This window comes from Schistocerca piceifrons, chromosome X (assembly GCF_021461385.2).
Source record: "Schistocerca piceifrons isolate TAMUIC-IGC-003096 chromosome X, iqSchPice1.1, whole genome shotgun sequence".
Lineage (NCBI taxonomy): Eukaryota > Metazoa > Arthropoda > Insecta > Orthoptera > Acrididae > Schistocerca > Schistocerca piceifrons.
In genome coordinates this window covers 678038327-678065138 of record NC_060149.1, presented here as the reverse complement: position 1 = coordinate 678065138, position 26812 = coordinate 678038327, and the positions used below count along the sequence as shown (strand labels likewise).

General features: G+C 42.9%; 1 protein-coding gene across 1 annotated transcript in view; it reads left to right on the top strand.

Moving 5' to 3' along the window:
- Nucleotides 1–26812, top strand: part of LOC124722681 (popeye domain-containing 2-like) — a 676128-nt gene that overhangs the window by 490491 nt on the left and 158825 nt on the right. Inside the window, exon 2 of the mRNA XM_047247824.1 lies at nt 16949–17106. Coding sequence (XP_047103780.1) covers nt 17015–17106 — 92 coding nt within the window. The 5' untranslated portion in view covers nt 16949–17014. The remainder of the gene's footprint in view (nt 1–16948; nt 17107–26812) is intronic.

Below are 26812 nucleotides of genomic sequence, written 5' to 3'. Positions count from 1 at the left end.
CAATAACTTATATCTTTCCATACCATCAGATTTAGAATGGAATGACGACAATGAAAATTCGTGCCGGACCGGGACTCGAACCTTGATTTCCCGCTTACCGGGAACGGTCGCCTTACCATTTGGCTATCCGTGCCCGACTCACGACCAGACCCAAACTTCCGTATGTCCTCAACCATGCGTCTACGACGTGGACTCGTACATCCATTACGTATATTCCCTTACAGGTATTTGAAAGTCGCTTGCCCGGTATCAGCAGAAAAATACGACATTGCAGTGCCTGTGTTATTCTGATTACGATGAAAAGTTCCTTCGTACATGTGGCAGTAGAATTTCGCGTTTAAGAAATCGTTCACGCAGGAGAATCTTACGAACATACCGTTGTTTGATCATTGCTCAAATTCCCGTACGGAGAACATTGTAATAGACGTCCCTGGCGTAGAGATAGAAGTAAAAGACTGGAAAGCAAATACGTCGCCAGGTCCGGATGTAACCCCACTTCGGTTTCACAGAGTACTCTACGGTATTAGCCCTTTACTTAGCTTGCATTTATTGCGAATCTCTCGTCCAGAGGAAAGTCCCAAGCAACTGAAAGAAAGCGTAAATGACTGCTGTATGTAAGAAGGGCATAAGAACGGACCCATAAAATTACAGACCAATATCCTTAAAACCGGTTTGCTGCAGAATTCAACATATTATGAGATTGAGAATAATAACTTTCCTTGAGATGGAAAAGCTTCTGTCAACGAATCAGCGCCCTTTTAGAGAGCATCGCTCCTGCGGAACTCAGCTTGCCCTTCTCTCACATGATATCATAGAACACTTGGCACAACAGAAATTACGGGACGATGACAGCTTTTTTGCACGCGTTCTATTTAGCGACGAAGCGTCATTTACCATCAGCGGTAACGGAAACCTGCATAATATGCACCATTGGCCAACGGAAAATCCACGATGACTAGTGGAACATCAGCGACCTTGGCGGGTTGATGTCTGATGCGGCATTATGGGAGGAAGGATAATTGGCCCCCCATTTTATCGATGACAGTCTAAATGGTGCAATGTATGCTAATTTCCTACGTAATGTTCTACCGATGTACTGCATAACAGAATGTCGATGTACTTCCAACATCATGGATGTCCGGCACATGGCTCGCGTGCGGTTGAAGCGGTATTGAGTAGCAGATTTCATGACAGGTGGATTGGTCGTCGAAGCACCATACCATGGCCCGTACGTTCACCGGATCTGACGTCCCCGGATTTCTCTCTGTGGGGAAAGTTGAAGGATATTTGCTATTGTGATCCACCGACAACGCCTGACAACATGCGTCAGCGCATTGTCAATGCATGTGCGAACATTACGGAAGGCGAATTGCTCGCTGTTGAAAGCAATATCGTTACACGTATTGCCAAATGCAATGAGGTTGACGGACATCATTTTGAGCATTTATTGCATTAATGTGGTATTTACAGGTAATAACGCTGTAACAACATGCGTTCACAGCAGAAATGATAAGTTCACAAAGGTACATGTATCACATTGGAACAACCGAAATAAAATGTTCAAACGTACCTACGCTCTGTATTTTAATTTAAAAAAACTACCTGTTACCAACTGTTCGTCTAAAATTGTAAGCCATATGTTTGTGATTATTACAGTGCCATCTATCACAAAGCGAAAAAAGTGGTCCAACTAAAACATTCATATTTTTTTACGTACAACACGAATATGTAATAAAAAATGGGGGTTCCTATTTTAAAAAAACGCAGTTGATATCCGTTTGAAATATGGCAGCGCCATCTAGCGGGCCAACCATAGCGCCATCTGGTTTACCCCTTCAAGCTAGACCAGTTTCGTTCATTGTAGTTTTTTCGTTTGACGCTTATTTCGTGAGATATTTGACCCGGTCACGATCAATGGGCCTCTTTGTGTAGGGGCAAGGAGGCATCCCATGACTTTCTTTCACCTCACTGTAAAAGTTTAACATTTCCCAGAAATGTGAGTGGTTCTAGAAGTTCTTAAATAATAGGTCCCAGTACGTTGCCCTCGACGGCGACTATTCATGAGAGACAAGGGGTATCGTCAGGAGTACTCCAAGGAAGTATGACAGGACTGCTGTTTTTTCTATACACACAAATGATATGGCGTATGGAATGAGAAGCAATCAGCGGCTGTTTGCTGACGATGCTGTGGTGTACGGGAAAATGTCGAAAGTGAATGACTGTAGGATGATACAAAATGACTTACAATTTTAGTTAGTGTGATGAATGGCAACTATCTCTTAATAGAGAAAAATGTAAGTTAATGCAGGTGAGTAGGAAAAATAAGCCCGTAATGTTCGAATGTTGCATTAGTAGTGTGCTGATTAACATAGTCACTTCCGTTAAAGCCGGTCGGAGTGGCCGAGCGGTTCTAGGCGCTACAGTCTGGAACCGCATGACCGCTACGGTCGCAGGTTCGAATCCTGCCTCGGGCATGGATGTGTGTGATGTCCTTAGGTTAGTTAGGTTTAAGTAGTTCCAAGTTCTAGGGGACTGATGACCACAGATTTGAAGTCCCATAGTGCTCAGAGCCATTTGAACCATTTGAACTTCCGTTAAATATATAGACACAAAGTTGTGAAGCGATATGTAATGGAATGAGCAGATAAGGGTTGAGGTAAAAAGATGAGGGTCCACTTCGGTTTATTGAGAGTATGTCAGGAACGTGTGGTTTGTCTGTAAGCGAGACAGCATATAGGAAACTAATACGACCCATCCTTAATACCGCTCGAGTGTTTGGGCTCCGCACCAAGTCGGATTAAAGGAAGATATCGAAACACAATTTAGAGGCGGGCTGCTAGGGTTGTTACCGGTAGGTTCGAACAACACACAAGTGTTACAGAGATGATTCGGGAACACAAATGAGAATCCCTGGAGGTAAGGTGACGTTCTTTTCGAGAAACACTATTGAGAAAATTTAGACAGCTGGCGCTGGAAGCTGACTGTAGAATAGCTCTACTGCCGCCAACGTACATTCTTCCTAAGAACCACAAAGGTAATATTAGAGAAATTAGGGCTCGTACGAAGGCACAGACAGTCGTTTTTCCCTCGCCCTGTTCGCGAGATCAACAGGAAAGGAAATAACTACGTAGCGTTGGTGTAGGGTACCCTCCGCCATGCACAATATGGTGGATTGTGGAGTGTGTGTGTACATGCAGATGTAGATACGGTGATGTAGTTGTTAAAATTTTACAGTGAGGTGAAAGAAAGTCATGGGATGCCTCCTTGCCCCTATACAAAGAGGCCCATTGATCGTGACCGGGTCAAATATCTCACGAAATAAGCGTCAAACGAAAAAACTACAATGAACGAAACTGGTCTAGCTTGAAGGGGTAAACCAGATGGCGCTATGGTTGGCCCGCTAGATGGCGCTGCCATATTTCAAACGGATATCAACTGCGTTTTTTTAAAATAGGAACTCCCATTTTTTATTACATATTCGTGTTGTACGTAAAAAAAATGAATGTTTTAGTTGGACCACTTTTTTCGCTTTGTGATAGATGGCACTGTAATAATCACAAACATATGGCTCACAATTTTAGACGAACAGTTGGTAACAGGTAGTTTTTTTAAATTAAAATACAGAGCGTAGGTACGTTTGAACATTTTATTTCGGTTGTTCCAATGTGATACATGTACCTTTGTGAACTTATCATTTCTGCTGTGAACGCATGTTGTTACAGCGTTATTACCTGTAAATACCACATTAATGCAATAAATGCTCAAAATGATGTCCGTCAACCTCATTGCATTTGGCAATACGTGTAACGATATTGCTCTCAACAGCGAGCAATTCGCCTTCCGTAATGTTCGCACATGCATTGACAATGCGCTGACGCATGTTGTCAGGCGTTGTCGGTGGATCACGATAGCAAATATCCTTCAACTTTCCCCACAGAGAGAAATCCGGGGACGTCAGATCCGGTGAACGTACGGGCCATGGTATGGTGCTTCGACGACCAATCCACCTGTCATGAAATCTGCTACTCAATACCGCTTCAACCGCACGCGAGCCATGTGCCGGACATCCATGATGTTGGAAGTACATCGACATTCTGTTATGCAGTACATCGGTAGAACATTACGTAGGAAATTAGCATACATTGCACCATTTAGACTGTCATCGATAAAATGGGGGGCCAATTATCCTTCCTCCCATAATGCCGCATCAGACATCAACCCGCCAAGGTCGCTGATGTTCCACTAGTCATCGTGGATTTTCCGTTGGCCAATGGTGCATATTATGCAGGTTTCCGTTACCGCTGATGGTGAATGACGCTTCGTCGCTAAATAGAACGCGTGCAAAAAAGCTGTCATCGTCCCGTAATTTCTGTTGTGCCCAGTGATAGAACTGTACACGACGTTCAAAGTCGTCGTCATGCAATTCCTGGTGCATAGAAATATGGTACGGGTGCAATTGGTGTTGATGTAGCATTCTCAACACCGACGTTTTTGAAATTCCCGATTCTCTCGCAATTTGTCTGCTACTGATGTGCGAATTAGCCGCGAGAGCAGCTAAAACACCTACTTGGGCATCATCATTTGTTGCAGGTCGTGGTTGACGTTTCACATGTGGCTGAACACTTCCTGTTTCCTTAAATAACGTAACTATCCGGCGAACGGTCCGGACACTTGGATGATGTCGTCCAGGATACCAAGCAGCATACATAGCACACGCCCGTTGGGCATTTTAATCACAATAGCCGCACAACAACACGATATCGACCTTTTGCGCAATTGGTAAACGGTCCGTTTTAACACAGGTAATGTATCACGAAGCAAATATCGTCCGCACTGGCGGAATGTTACGTGATACCACGTAGTTATACGTTTGTGACTATTACAGCGCCATCTATCACAAAGCGAAAAAAGTGGTCCAACTAAAACATTCATATTTCTTTACGTACTACAAGAATAAGTAATAAAAAATGAAGGTTCCTATTTTTAAAAAACGCAGTTGATATCCGTTTGACCTATGGCAGCGCCATCTAGCGGGCCAACCACAGCGCCATCTGGTTTCCCCCTTCAAGCTAGACGAGTTTCGTTCGTTGTAGGTTTTTCGTTTGATGCTTATTTCGTGAGATATTTGGCCCGGTCACTATCAATGGACCACCCTGTATAGTGCAGCAACTCGACGTGGCATGGACTCAGAAAGCCATTGGAAGTTCCCTGCAGAAATGTTGATCCATGCTGCCTCTATAACCGTCCTTAATTTCGATGGCGTAGCCGGTGCAGTATTTTGTGCACTAACTAGCCTCTCGATTATGTCTCATAAATCTTTGATGCGATTCATTTCGAGCAATCTGGGTGGTCAAATCATTCGCTTGAACTGTCCAGAATGTTCTTCAAACTATTCGCGAAGAATTGTGGCCCGGTGACATGGCGCATTGTCATCCGTAAAAATTCTGTCGTTGTTTGAGAACACGAAGTCCATGAATGTTTGAATGGCGTCCAAGCAGCCCAACGTAATCATTTCCAGTCAATGATCGGTTCAGTTGTACCAGAGGACCCAGTCTGTTCCATGTAAACGGAGCCCACACCATTATGGTGACACTATCAACTTGCACAATGGTTTGTTGACAATCTGCGTCCATGTCTTCGTGGGGCCTGCATGACACTCAAACTCCACCATCAGCACTTCCCAAATTAAATCGGAACTCATCTGACCAGGCCACGGTTTTCCAGTACCGTAGGGTCCAACCTATATTGTCACGAGCCCAGGAAAGGCGGTGCAGGCGCTGCAGGCGATGTCGTGCTGTTAGCAAAGGCATTCGCTTCGGTCGTCTGTTGATATAGTCTTTAACGACATATTTCTGTCCTAACAGATACGTTCATAGTACGTCCCTCATTGATTTCTGCGGTTACTTCACGCAGTGTGGCTTTTCTGTTAGCAATGAAACTGTACGTAAATGCAGCTGCTCTCGGCTATCAAGTGAAGATCGACAGCCACTGCGTTGTTCGTGGTGAGAGGTAATGCAGATCTCGGAATATTGAATTCCCTAACGGTTTCCGATATGGAATGGCCATAATGACATCGGAAACCTTTTCACATGAATCACCTGACTACAAATGACAGATCTGCCAATGCACTGCCCTTTTATTCCTTGTGTATGCGATACTACCGCCATATGTATATGTGCATACCGCTATCCCATGACTTTTGTCACCTCAGTGTAAATGTCAAAGTATTTACGCGTGTTTTCTTAAAAGGAAGGTATTTGTGAAATACTGGGAAAAAATGGTCAAAGTTGTTACTAATTGCTCCATAAACTGAAATTAGCATCATACGCTAGTGGTGCTTGCAGGGCGTGTAAGGTGGTGGTAGTTGCTAACCATTTGAAGTCCCGTAATTATGTACATATTTTTGAAAAGTGAGAGGAAGTCAGCAAAATACCCCTAAAACTGCGAATAGTATCATATGTTGCAGAAAATACCACTGGCCGTGATACTCTGCTGGAAACTGCAGAGTAAACGAAATGGTGAATACTGCCTGAATTTACTTCTGCTGACGCTGCTGTTACTCGATCAAGGTGCAGAGTACAAAGGCCAAGTCACATTTCGGGATGCTGGGTGACCTAAGAATGGGGGTGGTACTTGTACTGGTAGTTGGGGGCCAGTAGGACCACACTGCAGCAGTGGGGTTGGGGGGACGCCATTTTTGAGTAATAAAATATGATCATTACGATTAGACTAAAAGGATTTATCTATTAAGTTACAATTGTTTAAAAAAGAGCAAAAGTACACTACTCGGCGGCTATCTTGGATATAAATGAAGGTAATTATATGACAGTTATGGGCCATTAATTACGTCCTAAGTAAACAAAACGAGCCCAAGTGCGTGGCCGGCCATTGTGGCCAAGCGGTTCTAGGCACTTCAGTTTGGAACCACGTGACCGCTACGGTCGCAGGTTCGAATCCGGCCTCGGGCATGGATGTGTGTAATGTCCTTAGGTTAATTAGGTTTAAGTAGTTCTAAGTTCTAGGGGACTGATGGCCACAGAAGTTAAGTCCCATAGTGCTCAGAACCATTTGAACCAAGTGAGCGACTTGTTTACATAAGAGGAGCTAGGGCAAGCGGCCGGTTGGTTTACATAAGGAGAACAAGGGACCTTTCGTCGCATGACCTGCATACCACCCCTGAATTTCGTCCATAAATCGGACTTTTAACAAAAAATTAGTCATCATAGTCCAAACAGTAATAGACTTCTTCAGATAAAATGAACGTTCACTGTGAATCAGAGCCGTTAAAGAGACAGTGTTCTCTTTTATGCTCAGATAACAGTTCCTGACAACATTTAAATTTTAGTGCTTTTAGTGCACAATGTTTTGCTAGAATAATATTTTAACTCTGCGCGATAGTCGTTGCATCAACCACGCTGAGATCCGTAGGACATTACTTCGAATCTTGCACTATCACTATCATAGTTCAGCTAAACGTTTTTCCTTTTTTTTTTTTTACAGGAAGTGAAAAATAGGATTTGCATTGTTCTTGAGTTGGATTTCAAGTGGTAGATTACGTAACTAAAATGGACGTTTATTATTGGACTACAAATGCTTTCATAGATGATGAAAATTAAATTTGGAAATATTTTTAGAAAACTAGAGTAATGAAGAGTCTTTATCACCATTACCCACTGAATCTGAAGAAGACAGGCCCACTGTCACAAATGGCGGAGATCACGATAAATCTACGAAAAATAATGGGCAACCTTGAAAGCTGCACGACGCTGTTTGCAGATTTAACTATGGTACATGGAGAAACCCCAGTGATAGAAAAATATAGCGAAATGCAGGAAAACCTATTAAGGGTCGACACTTGTTGTAGGAAACGACAATCAACAAAGTAAGTACACAGAAAGACCTGTCAGTGTTATAATACACGATTACGAAACCCTTGTATTGCTCCTCACTTTGGGTTCTTGACGAGGTAGTACTGGGAGAGATAAATCGAGCTGTTGTCCTTTGTACCTTCTGTATTTCAACAGGTTCGTTTAGCAAGCGCAAAAACGTCGCGGAAATTTGCCTCCAGCTCCAGTCGCAGGCGCTAGATGAGAAGCTTTGTGTGTCCCGGTGTAACTTACTGTTTAAGTTCCGAGAGTGTACGTTCCTAGAAAAGTCCGCCCACATACATGTCACCGAAAACCCATGAAGATAAAATTGGAGGTATTCTTGACAGTCGTTCGTCCCGCACACTGTAAGCGAGTGGAACAGGAAAGATGCGAACATTTTTATGGATCACCTGTATCCCTTCTTGGCTTGATGTCTTCCCCGACAGCAATCTAATTTTCCAGCAGAATAACTGTCCCTGTCAAAAGGCCATAATTGTGTTGCAGTGGTTTGAAGAGCGTGATAGTGAAAGGACTGGGGTTTATCCACGCCCATCGAAATCATGGGGTAGCAGGACCTGGCCCCTCCTTGTTAGTAACCTATACGTCTTAGCTTTTCAGCTTAACCAACTGAGCAGACCCGAAACAATCTGAATGGAAACGGAACTTGAGGACATATATATATATATATATATATATATATATATATAATAGACTTTAATGCTCGTATCATCATTAGTTTTGAGCATCTCTAGGGTTTCAGAAGACAATTACATGAAAGCTATAAAACAAATAGTAAATAGTCACACATCAGTGGACACAGCACCCCTCAAAGTTTTTAATTCGCATTATGGGAAGTCAGTATGAGCAGCGTTTGTAAAATGGTAAGCGTCAATACGTTAGTCTAACTCTTCTCGTACACATCCCAACACTTCTTAGTCGATGTCAGCGACTACATTAGTTATTCTTCCTTGCAACTCTTCCAAATTAACTGGCAGTGGCGGAAGAAACACACGACCTTCGACATAGCCCCATAAGAAGAAATCAAATGCATTTAATTCAGCTCAGAGTGGGAACCACTGAAAAACAAGAGTGTCATCCAACACTGAGGCATTTCGATACTGAAGTAATGACGAACGTGTGAAACAAAGTGTGGTGAAGCACCATCTTGCAGAATGAAGTCTCCTTTGGTTGCTGTCATTGTGGCATTAGCCATGGCTACAGCAAGACCCGTTACACGAAACAAGGCTCAGTCTTCTTTGCAATGCAAAACTTTCAAAGGGACGTGAAAAAAATTATATTAACTTTTGGTGAATTGCAGAAGTGTTTAACAATCTCATTTAGAAGACATTTTATGCCCCATAAATGTACGTTATGACGATTTATCTTTCCAGACCCATGAAACGCGTCTTTGTCACTACATATCAATTTCTTTAAAACGACGTCTTCACCCAGTAGCTACTGCGATCCATTAGCAAAAATCAGAACGAAGCTCATTGTTTCAAATAGTTAACGCTTGCACCAACTGCAGAGGTTCGCGTAGAATGCGCCAGACAGTTTTAGCGGTATCTGCAGTTCTCTGATCGCACCTGTCGTACATTTCTTCGGACTCGTGAAGAATGATTCCCGCACACGTTCCAGTATCTTTTCTGACGATCGCAGCAGTCCTGGTTTCTTCGCACTACATACGTAGTGGAATGCGCTGTACCACCAGTGGACTGTTTTATATGTTGCAGCTTTTACCTGATATTTGGTACAAAGTCGTCGTGTCAACCGCCACAATTAACCCACGGTTAGCGAATTCAAAGACACAAAACGCATGTATTGCACCATTATACTGTACACCATGTCCCGACACGCCTGCCCCCAAGTGGCGCGCTCTACAACTACGCCACTGCGCGGATTGTGATGTTCTATCCACTGACATGTATAATTTTTCTGCACTTGTTGTAGTTTTCGAGCAGTCATCTCCCGAAATCCCACAAACACTTACGAAAAGTAATGAGGTACAAGAAACGAGGGCATTACAAGCCGGATGCCCTCTGTACGGTCTTCTCGCACATTCTTCGCTTATTTACCTCATTCGAGAGTTACAACTTTGAGAGATGAATCCTATACAGAAAATAGTGCACAAGTATGAGCCAGTGTGCAGGATTTTGGCGGAGCGGATGGCGGCAAGTTGTGCCACGCTGACTGGCAGCTGGTGCCCCAGGGGCCGGACAAAATTAATGTCGCAGTCACCCCACCAGCTGAACCCTTTCTCAACGCAGGCGCTTTGCAAAATTAATACCCAAACTTTCACATCTGCATCTGCCTCCTGCGTACGCCATTCCTGAAAATTTCCGTCAGTTGCAATAAAAAAAGTAAATTTGCAAACCACTCACGATGACTATTCCTATTAGACTAATCGTGAACCCCATACAGAATATTCATTTAAAATATCAGATAATTCCTGTCTGTAAAAAATGAAGTATATATTCTAGTATTACTCTGTTGCTTTTGTATGATCGTTTACTGTATAATTTCTTGGATTTTCGCAGTCTTTTCTTCATTGCACAGGTTAGTAAAAAAAATAGTTTTTAAGTTAATTATGGTCGTCTTTTGTCATGCTGTAATTAGTATTTATAGACATTATAAAAGTATTTACATACACTGGTCTCTTATACGTAAGGCAAGAGTTTTAAAGTTCTGCGTGTGGAAAAAAAAGGAAAAAAAGAACACGATAGGATCATAAGGAGAAAGGAGAACGAAAACAACAGGGAGGATTTAGTATTGAATCTTGTTTTTATTCTTCCTTCAGATACTAAGTCTCCTGTCTTGTTGTTCAGCTTTGCTGCTAGGCGTATCGCGAGCACTTATACTGATGAGGTAAAACATTATGACCATCTGCGTAGTAACGGGTTGGCAAGGCAGCACCGCAAGATCTGTGAGGCATAGGTTCGACAAGACCTTCATATGATTCCGGAGATATGTGGCACAAGGCGTCTACGCACAGGTCGCCCAGTTCGGGGAAATTACCCGACCGGTGGTTTGTGGGCGCGGAGGTGGCGTCCTACTGCGTCCCATATATTCGTTCAGATTCACATCAGGTGAATTCGTTGAGCACGTTATTTTACTATCATGTTCCTCAAGCTACTGTAGCACAGTTATGGCCTTTTGAAACGGGCAGTTATCCTGCTGAAAAATTCGATTGCTTTCGGGGAAGACATCAAGCCTGAAGGTATACAGGTGGTCCACATAAATGTTCACGTAGTCCATAGCAGTCGTAGTACGCTCGATTACTGCCACAGGTGCATGTCTGGAGCAGCCGTTCGCCTGGATGGCAGCATATCCGGACACAGCGACCTCATGTAACAACACGTTTCCATTGATCTACCATTCCGTCTCAGTGATACCGCACCCACTGTTGTCGTAATAGACGCTGTCGTTGGGCTAACATGGGACCACATAGGATCGTTCGCTGTAGAGCCCCATGTTCAACAACGTGCGATGAACGGTGTGCTCCTACATACTTATGCTTGCACCAGCATTGTTCTCTAACACAAGATCTGCCGCAGTGCTGCTTCACACAGCGGGGAAGAATACCACCTCCACGTTCTGTGATGAGGGAGGTATGGTTATCCAAGACTTTTTCGCCTATTCGTGGTTTCATCGTCCTTCAATCACTTTCCATAGATTCTCTGGAGCCGGCCGAAGTGGCCGAGAGGTTGTAGGCGCTACAGTCTGGAACCGCGCGACCGCTACGGTCGTAGGTTAGAATCTTGCCTCGGGCATGGATGTGTGTGAGGTCCTTAGGTTAGTTAGGTTTAACTAGTTCTAAGTTCTAGGGGACTGATGACCTCAGAAGTCCCATAGTGCTCAGAGCCATTTTTTTTTTTTAATTCTCACGACAGTAGCGCGAGAAACTGCCGACCAGCTTTGCCTTTTCTGAGATATTCGCTAGCAGGTGCCGTACAGTAACAATCTACCCTTCGTCAAACTTGCTTCGATCATTCGATTTTCACATTTGCGGCTCTTACCGTCTTTGGAATGAGTCCCCATTGACTTTTCTCTTCTTATAAGGAGCGTTTCACAGTTCCTTTTACAGGCTACAAGGTGCTGTAGAGGGAGCGTAGTAGACAAAGATTTGATAAGGAACCCATGTCCGGAAATTCACCGTTTGGAAATAAAGTAAGTTTTACCATTTTCAAATCTCCCTCTTCACGGCAGGCACATAAATTGAGAAGAGGGGAATAGGTACTGGTGGAGTTATTTTTGAAGGTTTGCCATTGTCACACCGTCAGTTAGTGTATTTGCAACATGATGGCGCAACCGCGCATTTTGCACATGCCGTCCGCGATCATCTCAACCATACATACGGTGAAAACTGAATAGGTCGTGGTGGGTAACTCCCTGGCCACCATGGTCACCGAATTTAAACCATCTCGACTTTTTCGTGCGGGACCGTACGAAGAGCCTTCTGCATGAGACACTCGGGTAGTCGGAAAAATATCTCTCTGCGCGAGTTCTGGCGCCAGCAGAAATTATCCAGTACACATCAGGGTTATTGGACCATGCAAGCATGCGTCGTAGATACACCTTGTGCAAGGAATAGCAGGGTTGCCACGTGGAACAGCTCCTGTAGAGCACACAGATCAGTGCTCATTGTCTCCGATCTTCAAATCTGTTTTACATCAAAGCTGTACATTTCTGGACATGACCAAAACTTTATCTATTAAGTTCCCTCTAGTATCCCTAGAATTTTGTGATAGGAGTTGTGAAAGACCCTGTATACTTTCCTTACTGCTTCATGTGCCAGTAACGGCACCAGGCGGCATTCTGTCTGGCGATAAGCGGTGATCGGAATGTTTCGGCTCGTAACTGTACTCGTATGTGTATCAGACTGTGTTGTGAGGCACCTGGTGGCTGCGTTCTCGTAGACTTGGCTCTCTTCACGCAAGTTGTGATTAACTTATTACGTGTCGTGGTTTCACCGCCATTTAACCACTTTTCATAGATGCTCACGACAGGAGCACGTGAACAGCCGACCAACTTCGTCTTTTCTGAGATACTCGTTTCCAAACGCCGGACGATAACAATCAGCCATTTGTCAAACTCGCTTCTGTCAGTCTCTTCAGACAGCCCTACTGCACAATCATTCGGAAAGCCTCTACAGGATGTCGAGCGGGTTATCGAATGTATTCCCGTTTGCCTTCGTATTCACCATGCGCTTTCACTCACAAAGGCTGACGCGGACAACTGCGGCAGGTGTTTCCGTGGTTCATCGGTTGACTCCATCGTCAAGAACATGTTGGTGCCAAGCCGGACATCTCGATTGCTCTTAAGATCCTACAGGTGTTTCAGAAGAATAGTAAATATGTTGAGAGCTTATACCATTTCGAATATAAAGTTCCATAATAGATGTGTCCAATTTTTTTGGTTACGGAGGCAGAGCTATACAACCAAACACATATTCACATAAACTATTAAGCAAAGGCAAAATATTAATTTCGTAGTTGATTTTCATAAATTCCACCTCCAACGTCAATGTACTTTTGAATTCTCTTGACGACAGCACCTGTAGCTCTTCAGAGGTTGTCTTAGCATTCTTCTATGAGGTCAGCAGTATTCATAATCAGAACCATCATTTCGTCCCTTATGTGTACTTTTTCTTTCTAGACTTCGCCTTTCAACCATCCTTACGGGAAAAAATTTGAAAAGATAGTGTCCAGGGACCTTGGTGATCCGTCTTCCGGGAAAGTGTTAGCCTTAGATTATGTGTTATCTGACGATGAGAATGTGTAGTGGCCCCGTAATGTTGTAAGAACATACACATCATTTTCGCCAAAGGAACCTCTTCTAATAATGCTGGAAGCTCGATTACAAAAAAGTCTAGATAACCGGCCCCTGTAAAATGAGGTGGTAGCACAACAGACACAATATGCTGACTATTTGTCATATCGCACGACGCTTTTACACAAAAGTGTTCTTGCAAATGTGTCTTCACAAAGTTACATGGCTTTTCGTCGGATCACCGATTTGAGTTGAGAATTTTGTTGATACCGCCGCGAGTGAAAGTGGTTTTACCACTAAACAGTGTTAATGGGATTAGTCGGTGATTTCTAATTAGCCAACGACAAAATTCTAAATTCCAGTTGTCTGCCTCCGTTCTACCAACTGAATAATGTCTTCATTTCCACGTTCAGATCAGATGTGATTGATTGGCCATACACCAGTACCACAAAGTTTAGTCTGTACACCAGTTAACACTCCTGAACATAGTACTTGTCAGTCAAGAAATTGTCTATTGTATTTTCTATAAGCTGTAGTGCTTCCACTACAAAACCCACACACAAATAACATATCGACATAATCAGCATTTGCAAATACGTGCGGCATGCTTGGCCAATAAGTCACAATCACAGTAGAAAATTTCTGCTACTTAAACTCAAACGTAACTTCACAACTTGAATTTCAAAGCGAAAATGACAGTTAATGAATAAACCCATAGTAACTCGAGTAGCAACACGCGAAATGAAAACTTATCTCTGTAGCCAGCTATGTATCTGTAACCAATGAAAATTGGACACATGTTACGCGGAATGTTTTATTCGAGTTCGTACATATTGCCACTGCCTAAAATATTTACTATTGCTGCTGAAACACCCTGTGTACCTAAACTCTCCTCCGAAGATGCTTGGAAGTTCTGTCATTAGTTACTTCGATTCTTCAAAGTTTCACTGACGCCACTGGTGATAGAAACAGTGTGTGTGTGTGTGGGGGGGGGGGGGGGGGAGGGGGAGGGGCGTGTACGACTTTTAGGAGGTATGACACTCTCTGTCACAGCTTGTAATAAGTAGAAGACCTTGAAGGCAAGTTAACGAGCGCAGTGGAGAATTTGTAACGTACTGTCCTCCCCTTCGGACGGGCGGCGTTTCACATCCTGTTCTGGCCATCCCGATTAAGGTTTTCCGTGGAGAGAAGGAAGGAAGGAAAGAAAGGAGATTTCAGTCTTAACGTCCCTTCGATGACGCGGTCATTAGAGTTAGAGCGTCAGTCCCGAATCGAGAAGAATGGGGAAAGAAATCGGAAGGGGAATTTCCAAACACCAAGATCTATAAGCCCAAAGCACCTACAAAAAAATTCGCTTACTGCTTATGCTATTTGTTACATTGTCCAGAACGACTGAAGAAAACGCTGTAGTCGTAACGAAGATTGTGGACAGTTGTGCTGCTAACAGTCGACACTTTCCTCATTTCTCATACGATAAAATAAATTTAGTTATTGACTAATACGTTTTTAAAAAAAACCCTGCAGCATGGGCGGCAATAATTCCTTGAGTGCTTCCTTGCGAAAGGAGTGTCACGGTTTGACTTGCCGTCTACGACGAGGTCATTAGAGGTGGGACCAAGCTCTGATAGAACAAACACAAAGAAGGAACTCTGTCGTGTTATGTGTAAATTGCTCGTCCCTTCATTTGCAGAACATATTTAGTACACCTAATACTGCTCTTGTAGAATGAGAGTCTATTGGTTTACCATCGTGTCACCAGGATCGGTACTGTTCCATGTGGAGGTGCTTAAAATGAAAATGTGTTCCAGGTTCTGTACATAAAGTACAATCGCGTTAAAACAAGTTAATAATTCTTAGTTAAAGTACTAAATATGTCTCATTCCGTAATTTTACACTCGTTCGTAAATACTGATGCAACAACAATGTTCCCACGTATTGCGGAATAGACACTCCTGGCCGTAAAAACTGTATCACCATGAAGATGGCTTACAATAAATGTCAAATTGTCATGATTTGTACTGCATGCTTCGGTATGCAAAGGTTCAGCACTTCACTGCAACCACACAAAGTGGGTTGGAGTGGCGCCATCAACATTTTGTACATAAGGAATGATTATACAGCTGGTTCCTTATCCAGATATCGCATTTAAGTGTTGCTTGTTTGTGAGAAGATCGTGTCATGCATCGAGTAAGGAGAAACATCCGCCAGCAGTTCACGGAATAAGGCGGTGGCAGGATTGTGGGCTATTGAGACTGTGATTTATTGTTCTGCGATATTGCTTGTGTGGTGGGGATCCCATTACTGTTTTGCGAATATGGAATCGATGAGTTCAGGAGGACCATACTCGACGTCGCACAGGATCTCAACGCCTCGCACGACTATCGCCCGAGAGGATAAACACATCATTCGCTCGGCCATGCAGTCAGCAACTGGACTTGTTTGCAGCAAGACAAGTATGCACACAAACAGTGCGACGACGTCTGGAGGAGCGTGGACAGGCAGGGCGACCATTGCTGCTGATTCTCTGAGGCGGTAGCAGAGAGAGGCCCATAGACAGTGGTGCTGCCAACTATATCACCGAACACAGGAGTGGTACACCACGTTGTATGTTTTGCATACACCATAGCAGTGCGTCCTGCACCTGGCTTAATGGTATGGGATGCCATTGGGTACGTAACACTATCACTTCTGGTTATCATAGCCGGCAATTTGGACAGCAAGTGTTACATTTCTGACGTGTTAAGGCCGGTGGCTGTACCCATGCTTCATTGACTCCTTGGTGTTGTCTTTCAGCAAGATAGCACAAGACCAATTGTTTCCCTTGGTGTACTGACACACCTCGATACAGAGGGAGTAAGACTGCCGTCCTGGCCAGTGTGCTCTCGAGGTGTGTCATCCACTGAAAATATCTGGTCATTGGTTGCCACGAGACTGGCTAACCACCACCGTCAGCCACCACTACTGATGAACTCTGGTGCAGGGTTGAACCAGCATAGAATGAAGTACATATATCTATCATTAAAACTCAATTCGACTTGATGCTGAGCCAGCTTAGGGTCTTTGTTGCTGCCAGAGATGGCAGCACTGTGTTGCTAATTGCGGAGGCTGCACGTCCCCAATAACCACCAAATTTAATGACGTATTCTTGTATTGTACGTTGTACCTACAATAAATAAAACTTCTTTATTTGCAATCCTTCCTGGGGATGGAATTTTAATAGTTAACAGTGTATTTTAATTACTTCTTCACATAATGTACTTAAGATTGTAGAGTTTCCTGCTATTACTGATGTATGGTGTTTGTTATTTCAGGTGTACCTGGCACTATTTCAGCCTCTCAGGGTAACTCGGCATCAGTTCAAGAAGGTGCTCAACTGCATGCGGAATATCCGAAAGCTCAAGTACCAAGAAGTGTACGCGCAAGAGAAAGTGACCAAAGTGGACAGTCTGTCGTTAGTTCTGACTGGCAAGTGAGTATTCCAACTCGCAACATAGAGCTTCTTTCTAAAGCTAAGTCAGCAACCAAGAATCATGCTTCAGTCAGTGATTGGCTGGCGGTCGTCCCACTGACAATTGTCCCATATATTCCCCAGTAGTGATCCGAACAGCATTAAAATACTATATAGGAACTTTTGGCTTTCATATTAGTTAATTTTCCCATTACTTTGATTGTTTCGTGGTTTTTTTTTCTAACGAATGTGAAGGTGTAAAAGTTTATTTTTATGTGCCACAGGCAAAGCCTATTTCACCCGATAAAATCATGTCATCTAAAGATGCAAGCAGGATATTTGTCTGACTTCATTACAAAATATAGAACAGCATATATTACGTAACCAAATTGTATATATACAGGGTATCCCAGGAGCAATGATCTATATTCAGGGATATGACAGGAACGATCATTTGGAGTAAAGAAGTGTAGTAAACATAGGCCCTAAAATGCATATGTTACGGAGCTGTGAGCAATTCCTCATCTTGGATACTGTGAAACAAATATCTTCTGCTGCAAAGTCTTTTTTTCATATTTTAAAAGGTGGTAGCATGGCCTAAAACAAGAAAAAGAAGTCTAGTGAACATGAGATGCCGGCCGGAGTGGCCGAGCGGTTCTAGGCGCTACAGTCTGGAACCGCGCGACCGCTACGTCGCAGGTTCGAATCCTGCCTCGGGCATGGATGTGTGTGATGTCCTTAGGTTATTTAGGTTTAAGTAGTTCTAAGTTCTAGGGGACTGATGACCACAGCAGTTAAGTCCCATAGTGTTCAGAGGCATTTGAACCATTAGAACATGAGCTCTAAAATCCACACCTTAAGAGCTGTGACCAATTGTTTACCTTCCCTACTGTGAAAAAAATCTCTTCCACTGAACAAGTGCCCATAGCTCTTAAGGTATGCATTACAGAGCCCATGTTTACTAGACTGTTTTGCTTTCGAATGATCACTCCTGTGATATCCCTGAATATTGGCTATTCCTCGTGGGACACCTATATAACTGAACAATTACCTGACAAGCATCCAGGAAACATGGTCGAATGTCAAAGTAACTTCGTAAAAACACACACACACACACCATCGTGTATATAAATAATTAGAGCTGCAGTTCTCTATGACAAGTAGAACGGTTGGTTTTGTTCGTGTTAAATGTTGCTACCAGGCCTAGTACGGTATATAAGGGGTGTGAACAGCGTCAGTCGTTCACCGTGAAGGACGTGGAGATGCTGTTTAGTCATGAGGGACAGCGCTATCTGGGCCTGACAGAGTTTAAAATGGGCCTCATTGCGGGTATTCGTGTGGCCGGCTGATCAAATCATGCTATATCCAGATTCTCCCAGCATTCATACGTGATAGGGGCCCGATGTGTGACTGCATGGGAATGCGTGGGCAGGCGTTCTCTTCGTCAAGGTTCCGGTCGACCACGCCTGACCACTACGAGGGACAGTCGCCGTTATTGCTCACCAAACATATCCTTATCCCTACACATATGAGCCTGCTATCCAAGAACAAGTAAAATGGAAAACATTTTCCGGCTCATTCCGGAGCTGGTACAGCAGCCAGCGTGTGTGATTTTACGTTTCTTCCGTAGGCCAATCCGAAGATGCTAAATAAAGTTGAAACGCGTCATTCAGGAAGCAATAAAAATTTTTTACACTGTAACGAAGACCGTTTATTCCTTCATAATATTCCCTGCAACATTCTATGTCATCTCGCACAGTTGCTAAGAAAGAAGCAGCAACCAGACTAATGAACCACCGTCCCAAGAGTAGGCTACCGCTAACATAACACAAACGACTGCTTTTGGTAGTTATTTAGGGATGTATGACGGCACAACGGTATGTCACGGACATCTTCCGTCTTCATGTGTTACCCCCCATGCGACAGTATTGTGGAGCCATTTTTCAACAGGATAACAGTCCTCCACACATGAGAAGAGTCTTTATGAGCTTTCAGCGTAATGTTGAGATACTCACATGACCAGCGAGATACCCAGAACCTCTGTGGGACCAGCTCGGACGTTAGCTCCGTTCCAGTGCCAGTGTATTGGATATCAATGAGCAATTACAACAGTTATGGACTAACTCGCCTCAGGAAAGGATACAGCTGTTTATGACACCCTTCCTAACCTAATCAGTGCATGCATCCAGGCTAAATGGGGTGCAATGTCGTGCTTATAAGCAGGCTAAATTTGTTTCGGATTTGTAATGACTGAAATAACGTCGCACAGCCTCTAAGCACATTGTTTCATTCCGTTTCCTCCGCACCTTCTGGGCACTTCAGCGTTTTTGTCAGACAGTAAGTATACAGTGATTACAAACTTAAGTCAAATTAACAGAGAACTTGGCAGTATGAGCCCACTTATCATAATGACATTGTGCCACCTGCAGCCTGGATGTGTGCACTGATACGTTTGGGAAGGGTATCGTAAAGCTGTAGAATCCTCTCCTGAGGCAACCTGGCCAACACCTCTTGCAAATGGTCCTTGATATGTTGGACACTGCCACGGGGACAAAGTCGGCGTCAGAGCTGGTCACGTAAATCTTCTATCAGTGACAGATCTGGAGTCTTGCTGGCCACTGGTGTACCCCAATATTACACACACATTAGACACATAGTTCACAGATACACGTACCACTAGTGGACGAGCATTGGCCTGTTGAAATTGGCATCACGATATCGTTGTATGAAAGGTAACGCATGAGGACGCAGGATGTCCGTGCGTACCGTAGCGTCATCATAGTTTCCTCAATCACTACCAACCGTGATCTGAAATCTTACCTGACGGCTCGCAACACCGTGACCCTGGGAGTAACACCGCAGCGTGTCTCCAAAGCATTGGAGCAATGGACTCCGTTCCAAGGTCGCCACCATACTCGGCGAGCGATAGCCATCCCGAGAAGAGCAGAACCGCGATTCGTTGTGGAACATAGTGCGACGCGATTCATCAGCAGTCCATGCTTCCCAGTTCTCATCACCACTCAAAACGTAGTGTAAGAAGGATGCTTAAGTCTTGCAGCTTGACCTAGGACCCATGGATCGGTATGCTACTTTTAGTACCTTGGGGCATTCAGACTTACAACTAATATGATAGAATTTCAGGGTCGCCACAAGCCTAAGCCGACTCTTTAAGACAAGAGAGCCGACCGAACTGGAAAATGTTTATAATAAAGGGATTTACAATTGTTTTCTCCCTTTTTTTAATCACTTAGCTGGTGATTTTCACCTTCTCTTTTATTACTGCCCTTATGAAATGACTTGTCAAAAGAAACAAAAATGAATAGAGCATTCTTATTGATTTTACAACTGAATTCGGGTATTAATATAACGATCATCGAATAATACGTAGGATTGATGGAATACAACTTATCACTGGTTTATTCAATTAGCAGTGCTCAATAATGGAGGGAATCAAGTACATTATAAGAGAAAACTGTCCCCTGATACGGGAACAAAATAACCTGCTTCTCCTTAATGAGAAGATCGTAACATTTGTGAAATTGAACGGAAGGAAAAGGATATGTAGTAATAAGGAAATGGCCATACACTCAGTTACTCAGTTCAGACTCCGAAGATGGACTCAAGCAAGAAACCACCACCAGCACTTGCATGCAAAGGAGGAAAAGTGGGCAGAGAGAGTCCATTTCCATCACAGAATAGCAGCCGCATAAATCAAATCGATGGGGAATAATCTGTTCCAGCTTAAGGCCTCCACCTATTCCACACCCACGTGGTTCCCACACAAATAGATTTGTTACGCCAGATTTTGCTCTTGCATGAAAACTTCGAGTATTTACAAATAATATCATAACATGTAATTACTTACGGTCACAACGATAGAAACTTATTATACAGGAAAGGTTGAGCAGGTGGCCCTTCAAATAACGAAAACCGTTACAATTCGAACAAAGAGTACGACGATCAATTCAGAAATCAAGGGCGTAAAGAAATTGAAAAAAACGCACACACATGAAGTAACAATCACCCTTACTTTCACACGAAGTATGGGCAAGTTATTTTAACTTAAACATGATTGAAAGTTTCTGTGGTGGGTAAATTGCACCACGTTGTTCTACTGGAACAAAGTCAGCTCCGATCAGTCCAAAAATTGCACATAATCGTCAGCTACTACTGCTACCTCATCGCACAAATGGACTAGGAGACCCATGATGAACCGAACTTAAATATTTCAAGCTGTTTACAACGGACAAAACGCAAATTTCGGAAGTTCCTAGCAGAGCAACATAGGACTACGTCTGTACTCACCAGTAAACAGCAGCAGAGTCCCTTCCTCTTCACAAAGGTTCCATCAGCTACTGTCTGAAAACGGAAACCAGAGAGAACTTCCGTCACCAACCTGACAAACAAACAATACCATCTCCAGAAAGACTAGACTTCCTGCCCAAGTACAAGGATCTTGAGTTGGTCATCCTGCTCTCCTCTCCAAGCAGCGAGCACACAGCTCTCGCTGCAGCAGACGACGGCCAACTCAACTTCCAACACAAATAGATACAAGAGACATCCAATCACTCATTTGTTCACCTACACACACACACACACACACACACACACACACACACACACACACACACACACACACACACACGGTTCAGGAAAAGGAACAGGTATACATGTGGAAATACATGGTTTTGTGGCAAGAAAAAACATTTCTCTGGCTTCAGTCCACGTACTCAAGCCTTCTTGGGTGGTTCATGCGCTCAACCACAGTTACACGGTGGGCCACATAATTCATAATTGTTTTAGTTAGTAGGAAGTTCTTGTGGAACGGTTGTGTTGAGACGTTTCAGTAGCCGATGGCGTTGAGATTTTAACAGCAGCCTACGCATTGGATGGAAATTCCATTACCAATAGTGCGGGATGGCACACAACGTTGCTAGGAATCCATTACTTGTTCTCTGATGGCAGGTGCAGATACGGTTACGATGTATTTGGTGCACAATACGGCCATTATCCCTTGTGTTGCTGAGATGTGGTCGACCAGAAACTTGATGACGACTCTGACCAACCCTCACATTCCTATGAACCCAAACACCGGCCACTATCACACTCGAATGTCCCACAAATCTGGATATAGCACGATTCGACCAACCGTACCCACAATGAGGCCCCTTTCTAACGGCGGTGATAACGCTGTCTCGGTTGGCTACGCAGTACCTCCGTGTCCTTCACAGTGATCACTCAACCTCTGACGCTGTTCATACCCCCTTATATACCCTACGAGGGCTGGTAACCATTGAACAGGAACATCAAAAAAGCACCCTCGTGGCCATTCTACCTATCACAGAGAACAGCAGCTCTTATCATTAGCATAACTACCTTTGGTGTGTACTCGTACGACGTTACATTCACGTCCTACCTTGTCTTCTGGGTCCTCACTTTTTTGTCATTCAGTACGTATATATCGGATGAAATAGTGAATAAATTTAGCGTAAGACCTACACATGGAACTTAGAACTTCTGTAAGGGAAGAATAATGCTTAATTTTTGAAATTTCTAACAGTGTAATTGGGGAGGTTCTAGCAAGAAAGTGCTAAGCCTTTCGAGATGAAGTCATATTAATGTTTGAGCAAATCCTAAAATCACGTCAATTCTTAAATTTTGGTTGAAAACATGTAATAAGTTTCTCTGGTATATCTTACTTTGTTTTATGAGACAAAATATGAATATTTTAAACTACGTTATACAGAAACTAACGTTTTAAAATGAGATGGTATCTTTCTTGGCACTATGTTGAACAAAAAACGCAACCTATATTAGACAAATATTTTCATTAACTTTATAAGTGCTTACAAACAAATATTTGTTTACTTTCTTTCTAAACATACAATGTTTCATTTCAAAAATAGATTAACAATGACCTAAAATACTTCTTCTACACTTTCTTCTCCATTATCATCACTAATAGCAGTAGGCAGCAAGTTGCGATAAAAGTAGTGGCAGATTGGCGGAACATAATCCATTAGCTTCATTACATCATTCAGTTTGATTTTCTTAATTTCAACAGGTCCATTCTAAATGGTTCAAATGGCTCTGAGCACTATGCGACTTAACGTCTGAGGTCATCAGTCGCCTAGAACTTAGAACTAATTAAACCTAACTAACCTAAGGACATCACACACATCCATGCCCGAGGCAGGATTCGAACCTGCGACCGTAGCGGTCACGCGGTTCCAGACTGAAGCGCATTTAACCGCACGGCCACACCGGCCGGCAGGTTCATTCTATTTCGGTCTTAGAGCCATGGTATTTGTGTTCCCTTTCTTCCTTGCAGACACCTCTTCATACTCAATGTTCATTCTGTTCTTCAGTTTCATAACCCATGTGTTGGTTTGGTCAAACCTGAGGCATACAGTCTGAGAATTTAAGCTGAGCACCACTAACATATTGTTTCCTATTAGTACTAAGCAGGCCATTTTTCAGTCCTGTTATGTCAAAGAAATCACCACTTTCCATACTTATGACATTGAACTTGTGTTTACGGCCACAAGAGGCAATTATTTCTCTCCATTGTGAAAGAGAGAGTATTCGTTGGGTTGTCCCTCCGATATTCTTCAATTTTAGCGAAGTCTCTATCAGAGGGCAGGTAAGTGTGTTCAGGAGTAAGGAAATAACGCTTAGTTTCTTCAAACCGCTTTGTGTGGATCAGATGACTCCAAACTGCCATTATATTCCAGTTCTTATTCTGCTCCCTGCAGCTGTCACAAAAATACATTAAGGTTTTTTCTTTTTTTTTTCAGAGACGGGTGTTGTTTTCAAATATTTAAATATTTGAGGATACGGCTACCAACCAATCTCACCACTACCTCGGCCTGCAAAACTTTCATCCCAAACAATCATATGTCCAATATTCTGGCCACAATCATGTATTCCAACATTATATGTCCAAAGTTTTCTGGAGTAGAAGGCAACAGATGAATTGAGCGTGGGAGCGGGCAATGTTTGCTGCAAATCTATGGATATGACATGTGTATTAGGATCGTGCTTGGACAACTCTGAAAATTCAATTAGTTTGGACTTCAGATATCCTGCATAACGCAAGTTCAATTCCTTTTTTATGCGTGTGGCAGACTTCTCTTCTTCTGCCCCATTTTCTATCTTTATGTGGAGGGAGTCACATATTTTACAAGTATCTACTGCTGGGAATTTAAAGCCCATATTATATTCTTCACGGAATATTTTTCTGCACTTACTTTTAGATACTGCTTGTATGTTTGCATCCTTGCAGTATTGACAGTAATTTTGATACAGCTGTGTGATATTCATATCACTGCCGAAATAGACTCTCTCAGGATTTTGTGACCTACTGTAATGAGAGCAGCACTTGGGAATGGACTTACCGTGAGCATGGACAGCATTCACTGCATCACTAGTATAAACATTAGGCCTATTGACATGTTTACCTTGTTCATCGGGAGGAGGTGTTCAATCTTTAATTTTTATTTTCGACATTATATTGTTGATACGCCCTCTATCATTATGTAGGCCATGAATGCTCATAAGTGATTTTTTACAAACTCTCACTGACTTGCCATTAACCTTCACTCTAAAAATGAAAGTATTGTTTCTGTAACAATTTTCTGCAGAATTTTTCTTGAATCCCAGTTTTACAGAACATGCTGCTAAAGAATTAGGCATTTTGCTTATCAAAATCTCCCCTGTCCCAAAATCCAGTGAACACATTTTTATTCCTTCTTTATCGAACTGAAAGCATTGTAATGGACACATACATTTCTCCTATTGTTGCTGCTGCAACAGGATTACCTGCAGTAGATGTACATTCACGACCTTCGTTTATTCTTTTTTTTTGTTCTATAAACCGCCCTAGTGAGTTGCACCCTCTTTGTTGATCTTTGTTGTTTTGGAGGACTACTGAATGACAGTCTTTCATGTGATGCCGTTTTTCTTCGTGAAACAGAGTTACTGTCATCCTAACAAAAGGAAATATATGTATATAAATTAAAGCATATTGTTGTAAACACCTCATAATAACAATCTATAACTTCAGATGTCTATACTACTCAGAATGCCTGTTAAATTTTTCGTGAATATTGATTTCGAATCCTTAGGTCAAGAAAGTGCCAAACAACAATTTTACTTTTGAATTGGGTTGGATGAGTTGTTTGGGGGAGGGGACCAAACAACGAGGTCATCGGTCTCATGGGATTAGGGTGGGGAAGGAAGTCGGCCGTGCCCTTTCAAAGGAACCATCCCAGCATTTACCTGGAGCGATTTAGGGAAATCACGGAAAACCTAAATCAGGATGGCCGGACGCGGGATTGTACCGTCGTCCTCACGAATGCGAGTCCAATGTCTAAACACTGCGCCACCTCGCTCGGTCGTTTACTTTTGCCATATTTTGGTATATATAAAATAAAATTTAAGAACCTAGATGGTGTGACGGAATATATACTGCAATCATTCCATAAAGACAAGTAAATAAGTATCCGAAACGTGTCTCGTAAACATAACTCCACACTTTGTCCAGCCAGCCCATACACATTGCGAATTATGAGAACAATATAATGCCAAGCAACACATACCGGAATTTCACGTTCTGATGTTAATTCGTCCTCAGAGTGAGAACTAGAATCTGTGTCTTCGTCACTGTTTTCCGTAGAAAAGTTCAGTTTCTTTTTAGAAGCCATCTTCATCACATTTGTTATGTTGCTTGACACTGACTTGCCGATACGGAAGATTCGTAAAGCATTCGGGTAAGAACAGAAAATTGAAAACAGTGTATCTCGTGAGGTTTTTGCAGAACCACTCGACGCCTTGATCTGCAGTATAACTCATTTTACAGAATGACACAGTTAGTTTCATTTGTCCAAAAATGTGACCCCTCAATGGTTTTTGGAGGATTGTATTTATCACGTTATGTTAGTATACGCTCTTAGCCTGTCAGTAGTCTTTGTTTTGTATTTCAGTTTCGGCTAAGAATTGTCGTTGCTTCCTACGGTTCTGGCACCGTAACTTTCCCTGAATAGCACATTATATTTTAAATTATGTGTTGTTGTCGTCTTTAACGATCTGGTCGGGTATTCATCAAATTTAAGAACTTCGTTCCCAGAAGATAACTTGGACACACACAAAACTTGCATGTCTGTTTTCTAGCCTACAGACTAATGTAGCCTCGATTTCAGGGCAGTTTTGTTCATCTACTAGGCGACGGCTTAAGTACTTCTACATTTTTAATTCCAATATCCACACCTCGGTCGCAACACATCTTGTGCAGTCATCTCCGAGTTACGTGTCGCAGTGTTAAGACACTGATTGGAGTTCTCCACGATCTCCCTAAATCGCCTGAGGCGAAGGTTAAGGCGGTTCCTTCCCTATGTTTTCCCAACTGTAGAGTGTGCTAAGTCCCAAATGTCCTAATCGTCGACGGGACGTTAAACCCTAATTTTCAGTTTCCCTTTTGCACGCTCACAGGACATAAGGTCCTGTCCGCCACCCGCAACATCTCAAGTCGTAGAAATTAACTTTAAAAAAAAGATAGTATTTAATCTTACAAAATCCATATCCTATACTATTACCATTATCCTATAGCTACGTACTCTGTCGCCAAACCCAGCGCGCGCGCACACACACACACACACACACACACACACACACACACACACACACACACTCTGATTAATCTTCCTCTTATTATGTATAATACCAAGGA